The sequence below is a fragment of the Chiloscyllium plagiosum genome, chromosome 10 (genome assembly GCF_004010195.1).
Source record: "Chiloscyllium plagiosum isolate BGI_BamShark_2017 chromosome 10, ASM401019v2, whole genome shotgun sequence".
Taxonomy (NCBI): domain Eukaryota; kingdom Metazoa; phylum Chordata; class Chondrichthyes; order Orectolobiformes; family Hemiscylliidae; genus Chiloscyllium; species Chiloscyllium plagiosum.
The window spans coordinates 83177661-83198500 of NC_057719.1; the positions used below are offsets into that span (position 1 = coordinate 83177661).

The window sequence follows — 20840 nt, forward strand, 5'->3', positions numbered from 1 at the left end:
AGATCCTCAGGGCGACCCTTTCAAAGGGGAGCTTTTCAGGATCGTGTCAGGCAACCGACCTTCTGGGTAAAGCCAATCATCACACTGCCACCTGTGTGGGATCTTGCTGTGCACAGTTTGGGCGCCGTGTTTCCGACTTTGTGCGTCGCTTTATGGAGTCGTGACAGGTGCTATATAACTGCAACTTATCATTGCTCCCCCTAACTCACCAAGGGTTTGGATAAGTTTGAGTTGGTTTGTTTTATTATTGCCCCCATGTACCTAAGTTCAGTGAAAAGTTTTGTTTTGCGTGCAGTACCATAATAGATCATAACAAGACATGCAGATCATGGGTCCCTTAGACAGAGAGAGGCATTCAGGGTTACAGTTGCGCAGGAAGTGCACAAAGCCAGATCAACATTAGACTTGAAGTTAGACAGCATTCAGGGAAAAAGCTGTTCTTGAATCTGTTGGTACGCGTGTTTAAGCGTCTGTATCTTCTGCCTGATGGAAGAGGTTGGAAGAGAGCATAAACGGGGTTGGAAGGGTCTTTGATCATGTTGGCTGCCTTTGCATTTTGATAATACAAACAAGGACAAAATTTACACTTGGGCCTTGGGGAGTGTTGTAGAAAACAGAGACCCAGAGGTTTTGGTACATAATTCTTTAAAAGTTTGTATTACACATAGACAGGGTGGTTAAGAAGGCTTTTTCCACACTTGCCTTCATTGCTCAGTCTTTTGGGTATAGAAGTTGGGACATCGTGTTGAGATTGTACAGGACATTGGTGAGGCCTTTTCAAGAGTACTGTGTCCAGTTCTGGTCACCCTGTTATAGGAAGGATATTATTAAACTGGAGAGGGTTCGGCAAAGATTTACCAGGACGTTGTTTGTTACTGGAGGGTTTGAGGTACAAAAATACGACTGGAAAGACATTTTTTTCACTGGAACATAGGAGGTTGAGTGGTGACCTTATTGAGTTTCATAAACTCACGAGGGGCACAGATAAGGTAAATAGCGAAAGGTATTTTCCTGAGAGTGGGGGAGTTCAAAACTAGGGGGCATATTTTTATGGAGTGAGAAGAAAGATTTAAAAAAGACATGAGGGGCAACGTTTTTACACTGAGGGTGGTTTGTGAGTGGAATGACCTTTCAGAGGGAGTGGCAGAGGTGGACACAATCACAATATTTAAAGGAAATTTGGATAAGTGCACAAATAGGAAAAGTTTGGAGGGACATGGGCCAAGCGCGGGCAGGTGGGACTACTTTAGCTTGGTAACATGGTTGGCATGGACTGGACGGACCGAAGGATCTGTTTCCATGCTATATGACTCTATGACTAATGCCAGCCTCTGGGTTTCCCATCCTGACAAATGCCTACCTCTTTTCACGGCTCGGGGGCTCCCGGGTCCACTGTTCTTCCTCGTTTCCGATCCCACGGCGGACGTCCGAAAGCTGGCTTGGGAGCTGCTGTCATCGTCGGATCCCGACGACTCGTCCGGAAAGGGAACGTTGCTGATCTGGGTGGCTTTCTGCGTCAGGAAGGAAAGAAATCAGCCGTTCGCTTGGGACAAACCACAGCAAGCCCTCGCTGAGCTCCTAGACAGAGGCCCAGGCCTCTGAGCTGACACTGAGAGAGAAATATCCAGGCTGTGCCTCAGAGGGGCCTGCAGGACTGAAGCATTAAAGATCGATCTCTCGAGGGTGAGGCCTGAGCAACACCCAGGGCAAAATTAAGAAAGAAATTCATGTCGTTTTCACCTCCTTTGGGAATTTTTCGTTTGAAACCTGCTGGAGATGGGGACAGCCTGCTGTTAGACTGAGTCCAGCATTGTTCAGTTTGAGGGCCAGAGAGTGAGTGGAAAAGCCAGGCATTCTGGGGGATGGACTTTTCTGGTGGAAGTGTGGGACGGGACACTTTCTTCCCCGCTTCCTGCCTGGTGCTGGCTGGATTGAGAGGCTGCTGAGTAAGGAGGCCTGCACGCAAAGCTGCAGCTAGGGACTCGGGTGTCAGCTTGGCAGTGGTGCAACAGTCACATCCTATTGTGGGTCAGGCTGTCCTTTCCTTTTTAGGAATTTGAACCCTCCCCACCAACTGCCCTTTCCTGTGATGATGATACCTTCCCCACACTCTGTGCCATGTACGGATACTTCACTGAGTCTTTTGCAAGGTGACTTTAAGGCAACAAATGCTGCCTTCCCAGTAAGACAGAGCTGTTACCCACAACACATGGGAACAATGTCTTTTTTTTTTAAAATGGCTGAAGTGTTTTATTTCACAGTTGTGGTGGGGGGGTGGGGGGTCAGGTAAGAGTGGGCATCAATGTGAGGTGTTGTTGCCCCATCCCTAGATGCCATTTCAGAGGGCAGGTGGGAGTTAACCACCTCACTGTGGGATTGGAGTCACTTTTAAAAACAAACTTTTCCTAATTTGTTCACAGATGAGGCCAGCATTGATTGCCCATCCCTAATCACCCACAGTTGCAGTTAAGAGTCTGAGTAATTTAGCAAGGCCAATTCACCTAACCTGTACATCTTTGGAATGTGGGATTAAACCTGGAGGAAGCCCATGGAGACATATGGAGAACACGCAAACTCCACAGTGCTAACCACTGAGACACAAGAGTGTAGCCTCCTGTTCATGTGGAAAGGCCTCGCGATCAGTTTGTGTGTCAGATTGCACGTGAAGAGGATTCCTTTCAGGTTATTAATAAACTACACAAGCAGGACATTTGAGCATTGACATGCTGGGCGCTGTTGGTAGCCATTACGCTGAAGTGAATCCCTGAGGTGACAGGCAGTGCTCTCTCTCCTGATCGCTAATCAATAAATCCTTCCGAGGAAGAGTGTGTGAGAGGTGGAAGGAAATGGGGTCACTCAGCCTTCACTGCCTCCACCACAATGCACAGGGACAGCAGTGTGCAGCTATACACTGGGTTCACTGCGGTCGCTCAACACAAGTCCATCAACAGCTCCTTCCAAACCTGCACATCTAGATGGACAAGGGCAGAAGGTGCATGGGAACAATATCAGCTGCGTGCCACCCCCCTCCACCTCCAAATCAACCACCATCCTGACCTGGAAATGTATAGCCATTCCTTCAGTGTCGCTGAGTCAAAATCCTGAACTCTCTCCCTAACAGCGTTGTGGGTGTCCCTTTGGTCAGCAGCAGTTCAAGAGATTTTTTTTGATTTTGATTAGATTCATTACTGTCACATGTACCTAGGAGCAGTGAAAAGTTTTGTTTTGTGCACAGTACAGGCAGATGATACCAAACAGAGTGATAGAACAGAGCGAGGAGTACAATGTCCCGGCTGCAACTAAGGTGCAGAAAGAGGGGGACCAACATTAAATTCAAGATTTGAGAGGCCCACTCAGAAACCTCATAACAGGGGGGGAGACGCTGTTCTCGAATCTGTTGTTTAAGCTTCTGGACAGAAGAGGTTGGAAGAGCTGATGACCGGGGTGGGAGGGCCTTCGACGATGTCAGCTGCCTTCCCCAGGCAGCAGGAAGTATAGATGGAGCCAATGGATGGAAGCTTGGCTTGTGTGATGGACTGGGCTGAGTTCACGACTCTCTGATCCTCATCATAACATCCTGAGCAGCCAAGTCAAAATAAATGCCTCGCAATGGCCTCACCACATTCGAGACATTCCTCTCAAGTTGAACAGCTTTCCCCGTGACAAGCTTACAAATGGAAAGTATTAACCTAGTTCCTTGTGGGTTGCGTCCGGTCAGCGAACCTCTCGCAAGCCAGTTCATTGCCTTACCCCTTTCAGAGTGGTGTAGACAGGAACCGTCATGTTCTTGTAGATGAGATGAGCGAAAGGCCCGGAGGTTAGACTCCCAGGAAGGTTTGACACTGGAGGGGAGGACAGAAAATTACACAAGGTAAATAGTGTGAAAGTTAGAGCTTGGTTCACACAGGGAGCTCTCCTTTGACTTCTGGCCAACCCCCCCTCACCTCACCTGCTTCCCTAAGGCCCGTGGAAATAACTTGACTGAGCTGGGCCTTCTCATATCCATCGCCCGTGGAGCCTGTTGAGAGGGAACAAATGACGCAGCTCCCAAACAGTTCTGGCCTAAAATTGGAGTTGGGTTCTGATTTTGCATCACTCACAGGGCCGTGATTGCTGTGTTAAAAAGGAGCCTGTTGCTTTGAGCAACTGGGCGTTTTTAACACCCGACAGGAGGTTGAAATATCGCCAGCCTCCCCGCTCGTGTCAACATGGCTGCCATCCCACCTGACACCAGTTAATGTTGAACAACAAACACTCAGTTGTTGGAGTTTGTATCAGCATGGCGTGAGAAGCCTTGAGGAGGAGACTGGAGTGGCAGTCAGCTCTCATTTTGGCTCAGTCGGGTGGACAGGCTGCGAGACTCCATTTTTAGTTACGGAGAATCAGGGGAGGCTGAGACGCACTCAACGGTGCTGGTGGAACTGGTCAAATACAGAGGAGCCTCGATTATCCGAGCAAGATTGCAGGGTCCCGATGCTCGGCTAAACTGTGCTATCCAGCATTCGATTACCTGAACAAAATACTCCTCGCCTCTATCGTTCGGATAATCGAGGGTCCTCTGTAGACCCTTTCGGACAATAAGCTGGCATTCTTGGCGGTGCCAAGAGGGGAGTGGGGGGGCCGAGGCCTCCCAGGAGAGGGTGCTGCAGGCACCCCCCCCCCCAACCTCAAAGTGATAAAGTAAAACGCGGCCTTGTGTTCGGATCTCCACACCTTGCTCAGTACGTTTTGGGGGGGGTGGGGATGGGGGGAATGAGCAGCTCTCTCTTCACCCTTGCTTGATGAAGCAGCTCTTCCCACCAACCCCGAGCCCAGGACAAACCCCCAAGTCACTGGCTACAGTTTGCCACCCGGCCCGGCCTAGCCTGTGTGCTGAAGGGAGACCCTCCATCTCTGGAGGAGGGCAGCCAGAGCGCGCGACAGAGCCACAGGACTTCGCAATTCCAGCTGGAAGAGGCTGAAAGCCAAGTCCGTTGAAAACCAATCAAAGTGGAGAATTCATCATCGCCCCCACCCCCCCACCTGTTGCCTCTTTTGATTTCTTTCAACCCTCCTCAGATCCGGCCACCCTGCCTTCTGTTTATTTAAGGCTTTGAAGCCAGTGCTGGTGAGGATTTACCGGTAAACACAGCCTTTAATTACAGGGGGCGGGGAGACCCTCCTTTGATCTGCGCCGCATGGGGGACTGAGTTGGAAACTGCTGCTCCCTGTAACGTGAGCTGGAGCACACCCGAGACGGAGGGTTCTCTCCCCCGGGCGGACAGCTGTGCAGGAGCCAGGCAGAACACTGACCAACAGCTAAAGGAATAAAGGAAGAGGGCACCTCGCTGTACAAGCCCTGGGCCGGCTTCCACACTTCACCGGGCAACTCCTCACTGGTGTCTCCAGCTTCCCAGAGGTTTCGTCAGGGCCCGGAGCGGGGGGGGTTGGGGGGGACTGGCCCCAAAGAACTGGAGGAACACATCACCACAGGTGCTGGAATCTTTACCCAAAGCAACAGATGCTGCAGATCACAGCGGGTCAGTCAGCCTCCGTGGAGAGGGAGCAGGCTAACCTTTCAAGTCTAGGTGTCTCTTCATCATAGCTGAAGTGAAGTGTGGAGGTGGGTGGGGGGGAGGGGGGAAGCATTGATGCTAGAGGTTGGGAGGGGGAGTTGGGTGAGGGTAGAACTGCACTCTGTTTCCCTGGGAAGTTCAGGTGAGGAGGAGGAGGAGGCCCTTGGATAGGAGAGGGGGAATGTGATTTCTATCCATGCCCCATGACTCCTCACATCCCCCTGACCACCACCACCTCCTCCTCCAGTCAGGAGCAAAAACGGTTGAAGACAACAAAATCTTTTTCTCCCCTGAGTGAGGACACCCAGTTTGACATCGAATTTTCATGTCGGATTAAAGGTTTAAAGGGAGAGAGGGTGGGATAATGGAGCTGAGGCCGAGATGAGAGTGGCCTCAGAGGTTAGCACTGCTGCCTCACGGCGCTAGGGTCCCAGGTTCGATTCCAGCCTTGGGCGACTGTCTGTGCGGAGTTTGCACGTTCTCCCTGTGTCTGCGTGGGTTTCCTCTGGGTGCTCCGGTTTCCTCCCACAGTCACAAAGATGTGCAGGTTAGATGGATTGGCCACGCTGAAATGGTTGGTCTTCGGAGGGTCGGGGTTGACTCAATGGGCCAAATGGCCTCTTTCCACACAGTAAGGATTGTGTGAGATCAGCCATGACCACATCAAACAGTGAAGCAGGTTTGACAAGGCTTACTCCTGCTCCAAGTTCTTATGTCCTTAATGCCTTGGAGATTGATCATGCCTACATAACCTCAGGAGGGGCTCACCCACAATGTACCGATAGGAACAGTCTGCCCACATCGACATATGCAAAGATAGGGAACATAAACCATTTAGTTAGTCATTACCACACCAAGTGGCACAAAATTCACCTGCATACACATCACCACCAGCCCCCACCGTGTTACACACGACCCTACAGTGTAATGTCTTGGGGTCCAAGCCCTGCTCTTGCCCCTGGGAAGCTGACACTCATGGTACAGCCCTGAGGGAGTGCTGCACTGTCAGAGATGCCACCTCTCAGGCGAGAGGTCCATGATCATTTCCCCCCCCCCCCGTCGGATAACATATAAGATCCTGCGGGGAACGCGATGGTACTTCCCCAATCTCCGGGGCCAGTATTTATCCTCACAACCCGCTGGTGAGACAGACAAGCGGCTTGCTGGCCCAGTCTGTGGGATTTTGCTATGCGCCGCCACCGCCTTCCAGTGAGAGCGCGACTACAAGACATGAACTGACTGCAATGTCGCGAGATTGGAAAAGTGGGTTGGGGGAGGAGGGGGATCTTAGTTTCTCAGAACGCGGCCCATCGATTGGTCTTGGCCAATCCCCCCCACCCCTCTACCCCCCCCACGCCCGATGTCGAGGAGCCCAGGAATGGGCTTCACCGGGGGAAACGGAGCTGACTCCTGGTTTAATGATAAAGGGCCCTCGTTCCCACCACGGGGGAGACCACTCCGTCTCAGGAACAACCAATCGAGCTCACCACAAGGAGTCCCCTCGACCAACCTCACTTACATCTTTTCGTGGAGCTGTTAGCCAATGTCACCTCGGACATCCTCATGCCAGACTTGGCAAGGGCGTAAATTCGACCTTCCTGTAAACACAAGCAATGGTGGGGGGGGCAGGGTATAAACAGTTGGCAATCAGTTCCCATCTCCAAAGCTTAAATGACTTTTCCCCCACCCCCCCATCATGAGTATGGCGCAGAGAAGAGTTAACTACCAAAGTTGCACCAGCGATCAGAATCAACATCGTAAGTGATAGCGCAGTGGACAGCACGTTCATCCTCGAGTTGATGTCCTGGGCTCGAGCGCAAAGTCTAGGTCTAACCTTGTCACGGTGCAGTATTGAGCACTGTCGGATTGCAACACTATTAAACGGAGGGTGTGTCAGGGTGCTGCTCAAAGGTCTGACTGTCTGACCAAACCAGGGCAAACACCACTCCAACATAGTCGCCAGTAAGCTCTCAGAGAGAGAGAGAGAGAGTGATAGAGAGAGCGAGAGAGCGCGAGGAAGCAAATGAGAGAGAGCGAGAGAGAGCGAGAGAGTGTGTGAGAGAGAGTGTGAGAGAGAATGCATGCAAGAGAGCGAGAGAGAGAGAGCGCACACGCGAGAAAAAGAGAGCGAGAGTGTGAGAGACAGAGACAGACAGAGACACACATAGAGACAGAGGGGAAACAGAAGGGAATCAAGGGAGAAAGGCAGGAAAGTGGACGTGAGGATTTGATGAAGGACTTTTGCCTGAAACATCGATTTTCCTGCTCCTCGGATGCTGCCTGACCTGCTGTGCTTTTCCAGCACCACTCTGATCTAAACTTCCAGCATCTGCAGTCCTCACTTTTGCCCTGTGAGGATTATCAAGTCAACCTTGATCTCATTGAATGGTGGAGCAAACTCAATGGCCTACTGTCCAGCTATCCTGAGCCAAGCAGAGGTGCGCTTATCCCGGGTTTTAACTGATGTGGGAGAGATTGGGATTGCTTTCCTTGGAACAGAGAAGGCTGATCACTGACATGACTGAGGTATACAAAACTGTGAGGGGTAGAGATAGACGGGAGGAACCTGTTTCCCTTGGCAGAGAGTTCAAAAACCAGGGGTCGTAGATTCAAGCTAAGTGGCAGGAGGAGACATGAGGAAAAATGTTTTCATGGAGAGAGTGGTGGGTGTCTGGAAATCGCTGCCCTGAGTTGGTGGTGGAGACAGAGACTCTAAGCTCTTTTTAAAAAAGTACCTGAAACTGAACCTTAAGTGGTGTAAGCTGCAGAGATTTGGGCCGTGGGCGATATGGTGGGATTAGAAAATGGCCGGCTCCGCATAGGGCCAAATGGCCCCCTTCTGTGTTGCATCATTTCTACAGTTCTATTCCCAAAATGTGACAATCAGTGAGGCTGAAATAAATCGCTGTTACGGGCTAGTGTGCACCTCGCTTCTCTTTAAGTAAATGTTGAGGCAATTTCCCAAGGAAACTCAGACATGTAATCCCAGTAATCATTGTTTTCCTGTGGCGCAGAAAACACTACCTCTATTTATGGATTCGGGCATTCTTCTCTCTCCATGGCTGGGACCATATAATCACCGAGTAACGTGTCTCAGTCACAGCCTCCAGCAGCACTCTGCCTGACAGGAGGGACCTCAGAGTTCAGAGGGGGACGGGGAATGGGTGACCGGGGAGGAGCGGACATTACGGCCTAGCTGGCATGCAGATACAGAGACACAGAAAACAGGAGTAGGAGCAGGCCATTCGACCCTTTGAATCTGGTCTGCCATTCATGATGAGCATGGTTCAACGTCCAACCCAGTCCCCTGTTCCCATTTTCAATCCATACCCTTTGACCCCTTTAGCCCTGAAGAACTATTACCTGCTCCTTGGAAACATTCGGTGTTTTTGCCTCGACCACTTTAACTGGCAAAGAACTCCACAGGCTCACTACTCTCTGGGTGAAGAGAATTTCTCACCAATGGCCTACCCTGTATTCTCAAACTGTGACTCAGGGCTCTGGACTCCTTGATCATTGGGAACATCCTTCCTGCGATTAGCATTGTGGAATCCTGATGGTGTGGAAGCAGACCATTCAGCCCATTGAGTCCACACCGACCCTTCGGAGCGCATTCCACACCTGTCCCTGTGACCCTGCAGTCCCTATGGCTAAGCCACCTGGGCCGCACATCCCTGGACACTGCGGGCAATTTAGCACGGCCAATCTGCCTAACCTGCACTGTGGGAGGAAACTAACCCAGACACAGGGAGGACCTGCAAACTTCCCACAGACAATCGCCCGAGGCTGGAATCGAACCCGGGTCCCTGGCGCAGTGAGGCAGCGGTGCTATCCACTGAGCCACCGTGCCACCCTATTAGGATTTTATAGGTTTCTATCATTCTTCTAAACTCCCAGTGATTACGACAGTCACAGGAATCAGTCTGGTAAACTGTTGCAAAGTAAGGAAAGTGGAACCCGGGCTTGGCCCAGTGGGGTAGGCTGAAGAAAGGTTCAGAAATGATTCCTCTTACCCAGGAGGGCAAACGATGCAAGGGGGGAGGCGGAGGCTCGTTCCTGGGGGAGGAGCTTTCAGAATCTGCCGAAGCCTCTTTCGATGCAGGTAGTGACGGTAGCGAGGGTGGCGAGGGCGACGGTGATGATGTTGGGGAGGGGACAGAGCATTCCTTGGCCGGGGCGCCGCCACTTTCTTCAGTCTCCATTTGCTCAGGAACGTCGTCGATGTCCGTCTCCTGGACCCGGACCGGTTGCCGGGCGGGGCCAGCAGGTTTGAAGGAGGGACAGATGTCGATGCGGACGACACGGTGGGGCCTGGCAGCGGTTCCGGCATGCGGCTGGCTGAGGTGTTTCTTCGCCAGCTGGATGCTGTCCCTCGGAGCCAGCGGCGTCCTCGCCTTGGGCAGGGTCATGCTGGTGCCCACTGGGCCTTCCCTGGCCGCCAAGGCTGGCAGGGCGGGCCTCGGCCTCTGGGTGGCGCCCTCGGCGTCCGGAGGGGCCTTCACTGTCTCCTTGGCGGCCCGCGGTGGGGGCCCAGCTTGGGGGCATTCATCCTCTGCCAGGCCCGGGGCAGACTCAGGAGAGCAGGCCTCATGCCAAAGCAGCCTACTCCCCGCCTCGGCGCAGCCCTCCTCCCCCTCCGTGGGGCTCCGTCGAGACTGCTCCTTCCTCCCCTCGACACAGGGCTCCTCACCCCCTGGCGCAGGCCGGGGTGGGGCAGCTGAAGGCACGGGGGATGCTTCCGAGGCTCTGTCCACTGTCGCGTCAGCTCCCGGTCGCTCGCTCCGTGAATCTGTTCAACATAAAAAGTGAGCTCGGTTTACTGGAGATGCCCAAAGGTCTTCAAACATCAGAAAAATGAAGGAAATCTCTCAATATTAATGGGGGAGGGGGTTAGTGGGCATGAACTGGAGGGAGACACATAGAAACTAAGAGGAGTAGGCCATTCGGCCCTTCATTCCTCCCCACGACTGATCATCCAGACCCTGCTCCCCCTTTCTCCCCATACCTTTTGATCCCTTTAGCCCTAAGAAGTAAATGTAACCCCTTTGTGAAAACATTCAATGTTTTGGCCTCAACCGTTTACTGTGGTAATGAATTCCACAGGCTCCCCACTCTCTGGCTGTGCACCCTTTTAAAACCACCACCCTGCCCCCACGGCCAGAATTCATGAGACTCCCCCACCCTCTCCCATGCCCAAACCCACAACCTCCCCTCACCAGCACCAAATACTAGGCCCTGAAGGAAATCTTGGCTCATCATCTCAGTCAGGATCCGAAATGGCCTACCCTGTGTCCTTACTGGGATTGGAGGGAGTGGGAGGAGGTGGGTGTGTGGGACAAGGGTGGGGGGTGAATGGGGTGAGGGAGGTTACTGGGGTGGGGGCTGCGGTATGGGAAAGGCTGCGATGAGACGTCGGGCATTGGGAGGGGTGGGGAACGACGGTATGGGAGCTCGTGGAGGTGGTGACGGGGAGGGTGGTAACAGGGGTACAGGGCAGCACAGGGCAGCAGGGCTGACAAATGGTGGGAAGGGCATGACAAGAAAGGGGGGGGCAACAGAGTGTGGATTTGAGAGATTTTTGGGAGGCCTGGCTGTGGGTGGAGATGCTTGACTGATTGGGGCTTACGGCAATGGAAGCGATGATGTGGGAAGACTGGAACGTAGGGGTTTGGGTGTGGAGTCTGTAGTTGGGTAACCAGCTGGCAAAAGAGTTGTGAATAATCCCCTACCCACAATATGGCCTTTCTCAGAGGTGGGCAAGTCCTATCACAGAGTCATAGAGATGTACAGCACGGAAGCAGACCCTTCGGTCCAACTCGTCCATGCTGTCCAGATATCTTAAATTAATCTAGTCCCATTTGCCAGCACTTTGATCCATATCCCTCTAAACCCTTCCTATTCATATACACATCCAGATGCCTTTTAAATGCTGTAATTGTACTAGACTCCATCACTTCGTCATTCCGTATACAGGTGCATGAAAAAGTTGCCCCTTAGGTCCCTTTTAAATTTTTCCCACCTCACCCTAAACTTATGCCCCCTAGTTCTGGACTCCCCTACTCCAGAGAAAAGACCGTGTCTATTTGGACTCCCCTACTCCAGAGAAAAGACCGTGTCTATTTATCCTATCCATGCCCCTCGTGGCTTTATAAACCTCTATAAGGTCACCCCTCAGCCTCTGACACTCCAGGGAAAACAGCCCCAGCCTGTTCAGCCTCTCCCTGTAGATCAATTCCTCCAACCCTGGCAACATCCTTGTAGATCTTTTCTGAACCCTTTCAAGTTTCACAACAGCTTTCTGATAGGAAGGAGATCAGAATTGCACGCAATATTCCAACAGTGGCCTAACCAATGTGCTGTACAGCTGCAACATGACCTCCCAACTCCTGTACTCAATACTCTGACCAATAAAGGAAAGCATACCAAACGCCTTCTTCACTATCCTATCTACCCGCGACTCCACTTTCAACGAGCTATGAACCTGCACTCCAAGTAGCTTTGACCACAATTTGGGTTGGAAGTATTGCAAAGGAAGCCTCTTGCCTTGTTTCAAATAAGGGGTACGCCATTTAGAACAGAGTTGAGAAACTTCTTCACCCAGAGAGTGGTGGATATATGGAATTCGCTGCCCCAGAAGGCAGTGAAGGTCAAGTCTCTGGATACTTTTGAGAAAGAGATGGAGGGAGCTCTTAAAGATAGTGGACTCAAGGATTATGGGGCTAAGGCAGGAACAGGATACTGATTGTGGATGATCAGCCATGATCATAATGAATGGAAGGGCCAAATGGCCTACTCCTGCACCTATTGTCTATTATCTATTGTCACACACATTATCAACACTGATCCACCCAGTCCACTATCGCCACTTCTATCCAGCTTCCAATTCTCACCACCAGCCCGAATTCTTCTACGCGCTGCGCTCTTGGGTATCAAGGCCACGTTTTGGTCCCGGGAGGCGAGAGGGGGAACAAAAATTTGGGCCACGGAGGCAGGGTGGAGGTTTTAAAATGGTGCACAGCTGAGCAGGTCCAATGTTCACTGCCGTACAGGGATTAGACAGACAGTACGGACTTCCTCAGCACCATCAAAAGCAATCACCATTCCCTCCCCCAACCAAGCTGAGGAACTGGTTCAGCCATTCAGTCATCTGAGCCTGCTGCTCCATTCGGTCCCAGCACGGCAACTCACACCCTCCATTCTCTTCTCTTGTCTTTCCTGAACAAAATCTATAAACCGGACTCTCAAAAGTTTCAGTTGACTCTCCCTTTTCCAAAAGCCTTGGCGGCATTTGGGATACAGAATTCCAAATTCCCATCATCTTTCATATGGAAAATGTGTCCTCGGTCTGATCTTAAACCTACCCATATACAGAGAAACCTCGATTGTCCAAACGAGATGGGTGGGCACTATTTTTTTCGGAAAATTGATTATTCGGTTAATTGTTTCAATGCCTTTCCTCTGGGGCTCGGAGTTTTATGTTAGGTCTGCTCCCCGTTCAGGAGACTAGCAACAGCACACCACCCGTCCACCCACGCTCCTATCCGCCCTCCAACCCTGACCAATACTGACCCTCCCCCCCCCATCACTGTTCCCCACCCCCCCATCCCGAGACGGTGCCTGGGCACCCATCGATGTCCAGGACTGTTCTCGGCAGCACTTCAGTGATCCGAGTTCACTTTTAATCTGTAAACAAAAGGCGCGATCAATGTTGGAAGCACATCTTTGATGTAACGTTTCTATCAGGCCCTCGAGATCTCCTTCAGATAATCCGATATTCAGATAATTGATATTCGGATAATAGAAGTTTCCCTGTACCTAACCTTAAAATGGTGTCCCATAGCACCGGATTCCTCAGTAAGAGGGAGGTTTGTCTGGGACTCCATCAATACATCGAGTCTCTGTATCTGATCTCGTCACATTGTGTAGTAACTGGTCTTCTAACCTAGGCCTCTACTTGCCGGTATGCCTCTTATGAGTCCAGGTGTGGTCCCTCAAAACAATACCCATCATCCCAGCAGAATATCTACCACAGCGATGGTGCTCCAGCAAAGTGAGGAGGGGACAACCACCCCCTGCCTCTGGACGACTCCCAAGTCAAAGGTGGAGGTTTCACTTTGAACAAGGATAGCGTTCAAAAAGGCCGGAACAAAATTTGTGGAAGCATTTGCAAACCCACAGACCTCCGACAGATCAAAGTGGGGGCTGAGGTGGAGGATTGGTTGTGGGTAACAGAGCAGGGTTTGTGGAGCTGGGGAGGAGGCGACCATTCGGCCCATCCTCACTCTCAGCCAGAGCAAGCAAAGTGGTCGCACTGGCTCCCCCAAACCCCAGCGAACCCCCAAAACACTGGAAGCCCCCGCCCTGAAATTTTTCTTTCCAGATAATTATCCGGTTTCCTTCCGAAAACCATGATTGGAACTCGTTCTGCCATGCTTACAGGAGGCCTCAGACCCTAAGCCCTAGCCGTGTGTAACGATTCACCTCACATTATCTCTCCTCATCTTGCTAACCAGCTCATCCTCTCAACCCTGGAGCCACTGGGAAACGGTTTGTGATGGAGTAGATCAAGCCAAACCATCAAAGGCTTGAAAAGGCTCATTCAACATCCTCTCAACTTACCTCCTTTTCGCTTGAAAAACAAAAGACCCACCAGCTACTCCAATCCATCCATGACGCCCTGCATCCCTGGGAGGTGTTCCCATGGATCTCCCCGTAAGTCCTTCACATCCTTCCCAAAGTTCCCTTCCCAGAACTGGGCAAAGTACTCCAGCTGAAGCTGAACCAGGATTTTATAAAGCTTCACCATAACTTAATTGCATTTGCACCCTTTGCTCATAACCTACTCCTTGTCCCGATTTTGAAGATATGCGTTTGGTGGAGACAACAGCTCCTGCCCATTATTCTTGCAGCCTGGGAAATTAGATTCTTTTTTAGGGAAACCTATCTGCTTTGACCCTTGCCTGATCGTGCTGCAAAAAGCAGTCTGAATGATCGAACTGAAAGATGATGGACATTCCTACTGGTTAATCCCTGGTTACTGAGTAACTAAGCACCGTTTCACATTTAGGCCTGTAAATCTGTTATTGTCGTTCCACTGAGTCATTCGGTTATTAAGCAGAATGTTACAGGAAAGCAGTCAAACATTAAACCCCAAGGTTAGGTATTTCCAAAACCAACTAACCTGTCTGTTCTGCAGCCTGTGTTTTGGGTCGGTTTTCACCGTATCACACACTAAGAGCCAATTCTACAACATTTACATTGCACCGTTATAGTTGGGGAAGAGCTTCTGCACAACATTCCTGACCATGGGTCCAAATAGATGAACACAGAAAGACAGACCTGAATTTATATAGCACCTTTCACTACCTCATTGTGTTCCAGATCACCTAACATATCTTATCCTTTGTTTCTCCATCACAGTTTGGCCCAACCCTCAGTTGCCCTTGAACCGAGTGGTTTGCTCGGCACTATGGGAGCAGTTACTATACAGTAGTGTGCCCTGGAGTCATGTCTAGGCCAGACTGGGAAAGGTCCGGCAGATTTCAGTCCCTAAAGGGTGTGAGCAAACTGGATCGGCTTTCAACGGCAATCAATGATAGCTGCCCCAGCTGAGTCCAGAACGTTTAACGACAGTTCTGAGGAAGGATCACCAGACCTGAAACGTTAACTGTGATTTCTCTGCACAGATGTTGCCAGAGCCTGCTGAGCTTTACCAGCAGTTCCTGTCTTAACTACGAATGCTGTGGTGGTGAGATTTGAACCCGTCTCCCCACAGCATTCAACTGGGTGTCCAGATTACTGGTCCAGTGGCTATACCATTGTGCCTCCTCTGTGAATCTCTCTCTTTCTCATTCACTCTCTCTCTCATTCTTGCCTTCAGTTACCTGACTTACAATATCCTTCCTTCATCCGCCCTTAAGTTTTTATCTGACTCGCCCTCCCATAAGCTGCCTTAGGACATTTGACAACATTAAAAAAGATGTGCTCTCAATCCTAATTGTTCATGTCGAACTAGGTCTATGTATCTATATATAAAATGACATTGCTTCCGGTCAGTCACTTATTACACGCTCTGTGCCACAAACGCATCGACTTCCTGCTGCTGTTGCTGCATGGCTTAAATTTACCAAGACAAACAAACACATCAACGCAAGGGAGGAAATGTCTGAGACCTGAGGAAAACAGGTTAACTCCATTTCCACACAGGAGCAAACCGCTGGCCTTGGTCAGTAAAGAACTGACCAGGGAATGAATGGAACCAACTTAAATTTGACTGGTATCTTGAAGGCTCCCTCTTGCTGAACATTCAAGTCGGAATAAAGTCTGGGACAAAAGAAGGAAACCGCGAGGCTGTTGGAGATGGTGTAAACGGGGTGATGGGGAAATGACAATTTGGCCGATCTGCCTTTACCCATCTGACACCACGTTCAGTGACCTCTCCTGTGGGCAGCACAGTGGCACAGTGGTTAGCACTGCTGCCTCACAGCTCCAGGGACCCAGGTTCAATTCCACCCTCGAGTGAGTGTCTGTGTGGAGTTTGCACATTCTCCCCGTGTCTGCGTGGGTTTCCTCCGGGTGCTCTGGTTTCATCCCGCAATCCAAAAGGTGTGCAGGCTGGGTGGATTGGCCATGCTAAATTGCCCGTAGTGTCACAGGGATGTGCAGGGTAGGTGGGTTAGCCATGTGAAATGCAGTGTGACAGAGATGGTTTGGGTGGGTGGGACACTCTTTGGAGGGTCAGTGTGGACTCCTTGGGCCTATCGGCCTCCTGTAAGGAGATTCTATGATACTCCCTCCACTACCAATGGGCCCTGCCTGGAACCCAATAAAGCTGCACTGTCACGTCCTAGCCCTGCGATTGATACTGATTAGGAGGACAAGGACAGCAAATGCATTGAAGCAACACCACCAACAAATGGTTTGTTTTCCGAGTGACACACACTGCCCACTTGTTCATTGTCATCGGGTTAGTATTTTCCACCCACCCCCCCCGGCCTGTTCCTGAGAACACATCGGGATTACCTTCAGTACAAAGGCTGCAGTGGTTCATTCGGGCAGTGTTCTGTTATCAGCTCAAGGGCAAGTAGGTATTGGAGCTAAAATGGTGGTCTGCCCAGTCACACCCACAGGCCCAGACAGTCGTTATGAAACAGTCTGGCCCAGCAGTCGCACTTTCACTTCTGTGTTGGGAAAATATGGGCCTGACACAGCATACTATTGCTACCTTTCAGAGGAGGCCTTAACCCAAGGCCTCTGCCCAACGCTGAATTAGAGGCTTCAATCTCTGGGAGTAGGCCTCAAACCCATGAGGTGCTGACTTTGGAAGCAACCGGCCATTTCAGCCATATGTTTGAACTGTGGACCCCTCACCCCCTTCCCAACAGCAGAGGAAATGTGGTAGCTGGTCCACGCACAGCAAGATCCACACAGACCATAACATGATATGCGGCCTGATGACTGAAGGATAATCATTGGGCGGCATGGTGACTCAGTGGTTAGCACTGCTGCCTCACAGTGTCAGGGACCTAGATCGATTCCAGTCTCAGGTGACTGCGTGGAGTTTGCACATTCTCCCCGTGTCTGCATGGGTTTCCTCTGGGTGCTCCGGTTTCCTCCCACAGTCCAAAGATGTGCAGGTTAGGTGAGTTGACCATGCTAAATTGCCCGTAGTGTTCAGGGATGTGTTGGTTAGGTGCATCAGTCAGGGGTAGATATAGGGTAGGGGAATGGGTCTGGGTGGGTTACTCTTCGGAGGGTCAGTGTGGACTTGTTGGGCCGAAGGGCCTGTTTCCACACTGCTGGGATCTATGATTGGCGAGGGGTTTTGAGAAAGGAGAGTGGACAGACAGCTAAGAATGCGCAGAGATCAAAGTGCCCTCCGGGGGATGGATTATATCAGCTGGGTTTCAGAGAGGGAATCGGATGAAGATTTGCCAGATAAAGCCTTTGAAGGGAATGAAAACTAGAATTGTAGTTCCTTTTTTTTTAAAACAAAGACTTCCAGACCACCCAGACACACCAAAAGGCTTCTTAGTGTTCCTTTGCGTTGGTCGGTGGACATGAGCACCTTGCTCTGAAGTTAGCCAAAGAGGAACATGGACGATTCAAAGCAAGTTCCCATTTCTCATTTCAAGACCTCAAATTCCTGTATAGGACAAACAGTCGTACCTTGAATCTTGGCCTGCAGGGCTTCAATCTGTTCAGCTTGTTTCTGGGTCGTTTCTTTGAGATGGTGGTTTTCAAATTCCAGCTTCAAAATTTAAATTAAAAAAAAAAGATTCACCACAATGTCAAAATGAGAAGGGAAGGAAACTTGCATTTACATGGCGCCATTCACCTCTGTCAAGCGTACACAAAGCCTCACAGCTAATGAGGGCTGTCAAGGCTCAGCGTTTCCATTTTTGTTTCATCACCGCCCCCCCCCTCCCCTTTCTCAATAGAGAGGGGGGGCAATAGCAGCCGTGACACGTGATTCCCAAGTACAACTGCGGCAGTACGACACTGGAGATGTGTCTAATGTAGAGAGCACCTCTAGGCTATTACAGGCCCACAGAAAATGCTTTAACAACCTCCACAGGCCTCCCATTTTGGCTGCATGGATTCCCATCAGCCCCACCTACCAGCTACGTGCCCCCTTGACACCACCCATCCTTAACCAGCGGGGCACAGGAGAACATCGCCCAGCGTTACCCAATTAACCGTGTGTGTGTGTATCTGTGTGTGTCTGGAGGTGGGTGGGAGAGGGGGGTAGAGAAGAAGAGAATCAATAAGCGTTACTCTTTGCCGGAGGCTTGGGAGTGGAGGGGATGGGTTTCAGATTGCAAGGAAAGGGAAAACCGGGAATAAACAGCTTCCCTGGGACAGGCCTGGAAAACCCGCCCAGGGGTTTGGTAAGCTCGGCTGGAGAAGCTCGAAGCAGTGAGGGGGCAGGCAGGTTGAAGGTTCAGGCAGGGCCCAGGTGAGGCAGTTTGAGACGTTTGTCGGCTCTGGTGAGGGAGGACCAGAAACAGCAGCCTTGGCTGCACCATCAGACCATCCCAGGGTCGGGAGGAACTTCCTCCCAGGAAGGACAGTGGAAATCTGGAAGGTGGTGGTGGTGGTGGGGGGGAATATAAACAAAGAGCATGACCTCCTTCCAAATGGCTAAGTCCAGGCTTGCGGTATTTAATAATATTTTGACATTCTAGCCCAGGAATGCACGTTAATCATCTGATGATAAGAGCGGGGCCAGGGGGTCAAGGAATGTGCAGAGATTCCGGAACGATGATGTATTGCCTGGATGCAGCACCTGGAGGGAGCGTGAACTCAAATCTTTGGACGGCAGCAGGTTTGTCCCCTGCAGCGACCCATAGTTGCCTGAACTGGAGGAGTGGGGGAGAGTGTGATAGGAACACCCTCTTCCCTGAGCTCCTTTATGGCGGGGGCCACGTGCGAGGGGTGATCAAGTGAGGGCCAGAGTTCTGGCAACAGGGTAAAGGCTACGGGGGGAGATGCAGGCCCAGTGAGAAGTGAGATTGTGCCTAGTCTCCCATTCATTGAAGATTGAGGTGGAACATTCCGGCCCCAAGGCTGGGATGGAAACCCCATTTGGAACGCCTTGGAACCCTGCCCCGTTCCCGCCTCCATCCTCAACGCTCGATGTTCCCGCCCCTCCACCAGCAGAGGGCCCAAAACGGGTCAACGACTGATCGCTTGAGGGCCTCATCCGGCACCTTCTGGTGACCGGCAGCTTTCAGATGGGCAGAACGGCCTCCATCTCGATGGACAGGCTTCCGGTGACCACTTGGGCGCCTGTGTGTCGGAGGATCTGCCAGGTTTTCACATCCCCCTTTTGTGAGGGAGCCCGGGACCAGTTGGTATAACCTGAGAATAAGGGGTCACCCTATTTATGACAGGGACAAGGTGGAACGACTTCTCTCAGAGCGGAGTGAATCTGTACCACAGGAGGCTGTTGAGATTGAGCCATAAAGCATACTGCTTTTATCTGGGGTTTTGTTTCTCTGCGTAGTCCCCCCACCCACCCTTGCACAAAGGGGTTTTAGGAGAGGCTGGCGAAAGGGAAAGGGGGGGGGTGGGGGGGGGAGATTTACTCAGATGAGGAAAACTGTTTTCACCCAGAGTGTGGTGAGCCTGCGAAATTCCCTGCCACAGGAAGTGGCTGAAGCCAAGATAGCAAACGTTTTCCCAGAAGGAGACAGATATAGTTCTTGGAGCTAAAGGGATCAAAGGGTATGGGGAGCATTGGGTGGTCAGCCATGAACGTATTGAATGAAGGCTCGAAGGACCGAATGGCCTACTCCTGCCCAGTTTTCTGTGCTCCGATATTAAAAGCACCTCTTAGAGCAGGAGAGGGAGAGGTGGGAAGTGAGGTCAGAAGATTCAGGCGGCGAGTTCCTGAGGCAAGCTGTAGGCAACAAGGGGGAAGCGATCAAAATTAGGGCAAGAGGCCAGGACTGGAGGAGCGCAGCGATCGCGGCGGGTTCGGCATCTCTTTCCTCTCACTTCACATTGCAAAGTGTCCTCGGCGGACCCAGGACTCACCTCTCTTAACTTAAACGTCACCCACTCTTTGATTCTAGCTGCCTTCTCCTCAATCACCTTCGCCTCCCGTGCTCTCATCTGGCTCTGAGAGAAAGAAGGATTTTAAAACCGACCTTGAGCAGGAATTCATTTCCGCATTCCAAAACGTCGCGCGAAGCAGCGCAACTGGATAAAATTTCAATCGATGAGATTAAACAAGAAAACTTGACAGGTTTGGAAGTCGGTACACAAGCTTGGAGGTAAAATAAATAACAGCGTTTTCACACAGTGAGAGTAAAGCATTCGTTTTTGTTCAACATTAGTCATGTTAGATAATGTTTTTAAACATGCCAGTGTTCATTTGACCTACGACCCGGAAGCAGGCCAGGAACAATGCCTCCCTAGGCCTGTCAGCCCACTGATCCGGAATGTTCTGTCAAAAAAAACTGTTTCAAATATCACTAAAGTCAGACTGGACCAATTCGAATATTGCTCAATGTGAAGTTAAACAGTAGCCTATTTAAAATGGATGGATGATTGTTAATCAAATTGCCACCCACAATTTTGCTAGCCTGTTTATCATGTGTCAGCCATGACTCATTGGCACACACACTCTTATCTCTAAGTCCAAAGCCTTCTTTTACAGTCTCGAACACAGAATTTAGGCTGATATCCCAGTGCACCAAAGTGCCTGTGTCTGCCTATCTCAGGAAAGATATTATAGCCGTAGAGGGAGAGCAACAAAGGTTCATCAAATCTGTTCCT

The 20840-nt window shown here is 51.0% G+C and overlaps 1 protein-coding gene across 3 annotated transcripts in view; it reads right to left on the bottom strand.

Moving 5' to 3' along the window:
* plekhh1 (pleckstrin homology domain containing, family H (with MyTH4 domain) member 1) overlaps positions 1-20840 on the bottom strand; it is a 123928-nt gene that overhangs the window by 66356 nt on the left and 36732 nt on the right. For all 3 annotated transcript variants that reach the window (XM_043698223.1, XM_043698222.1, XM_043698224.1), the window contains exons 4-9: positions 20097-20180; positions 17724-17805; positions 9569-10344; positions 7075-7153; positions 3751-3842; positions 1361-1511 (exon numbers count right to left, since the gene is read on the bottom strand). In XM_043698223.1, the coding sequence (XP_043554158.1) occupies positions 1361-1511; positions 3751-3842; positions 7075-7153; positions 9569-10344; positions 17724-17805; positions 20097-20180 (1264 nt within the window). The remainder of the gene's footprint in view (positions 1-1360; positions 1512-3750; positions 3843-7074; positions 7154-9568; positions 10345-17723; positions 17806-20096; positions 20181-20840) is intronic.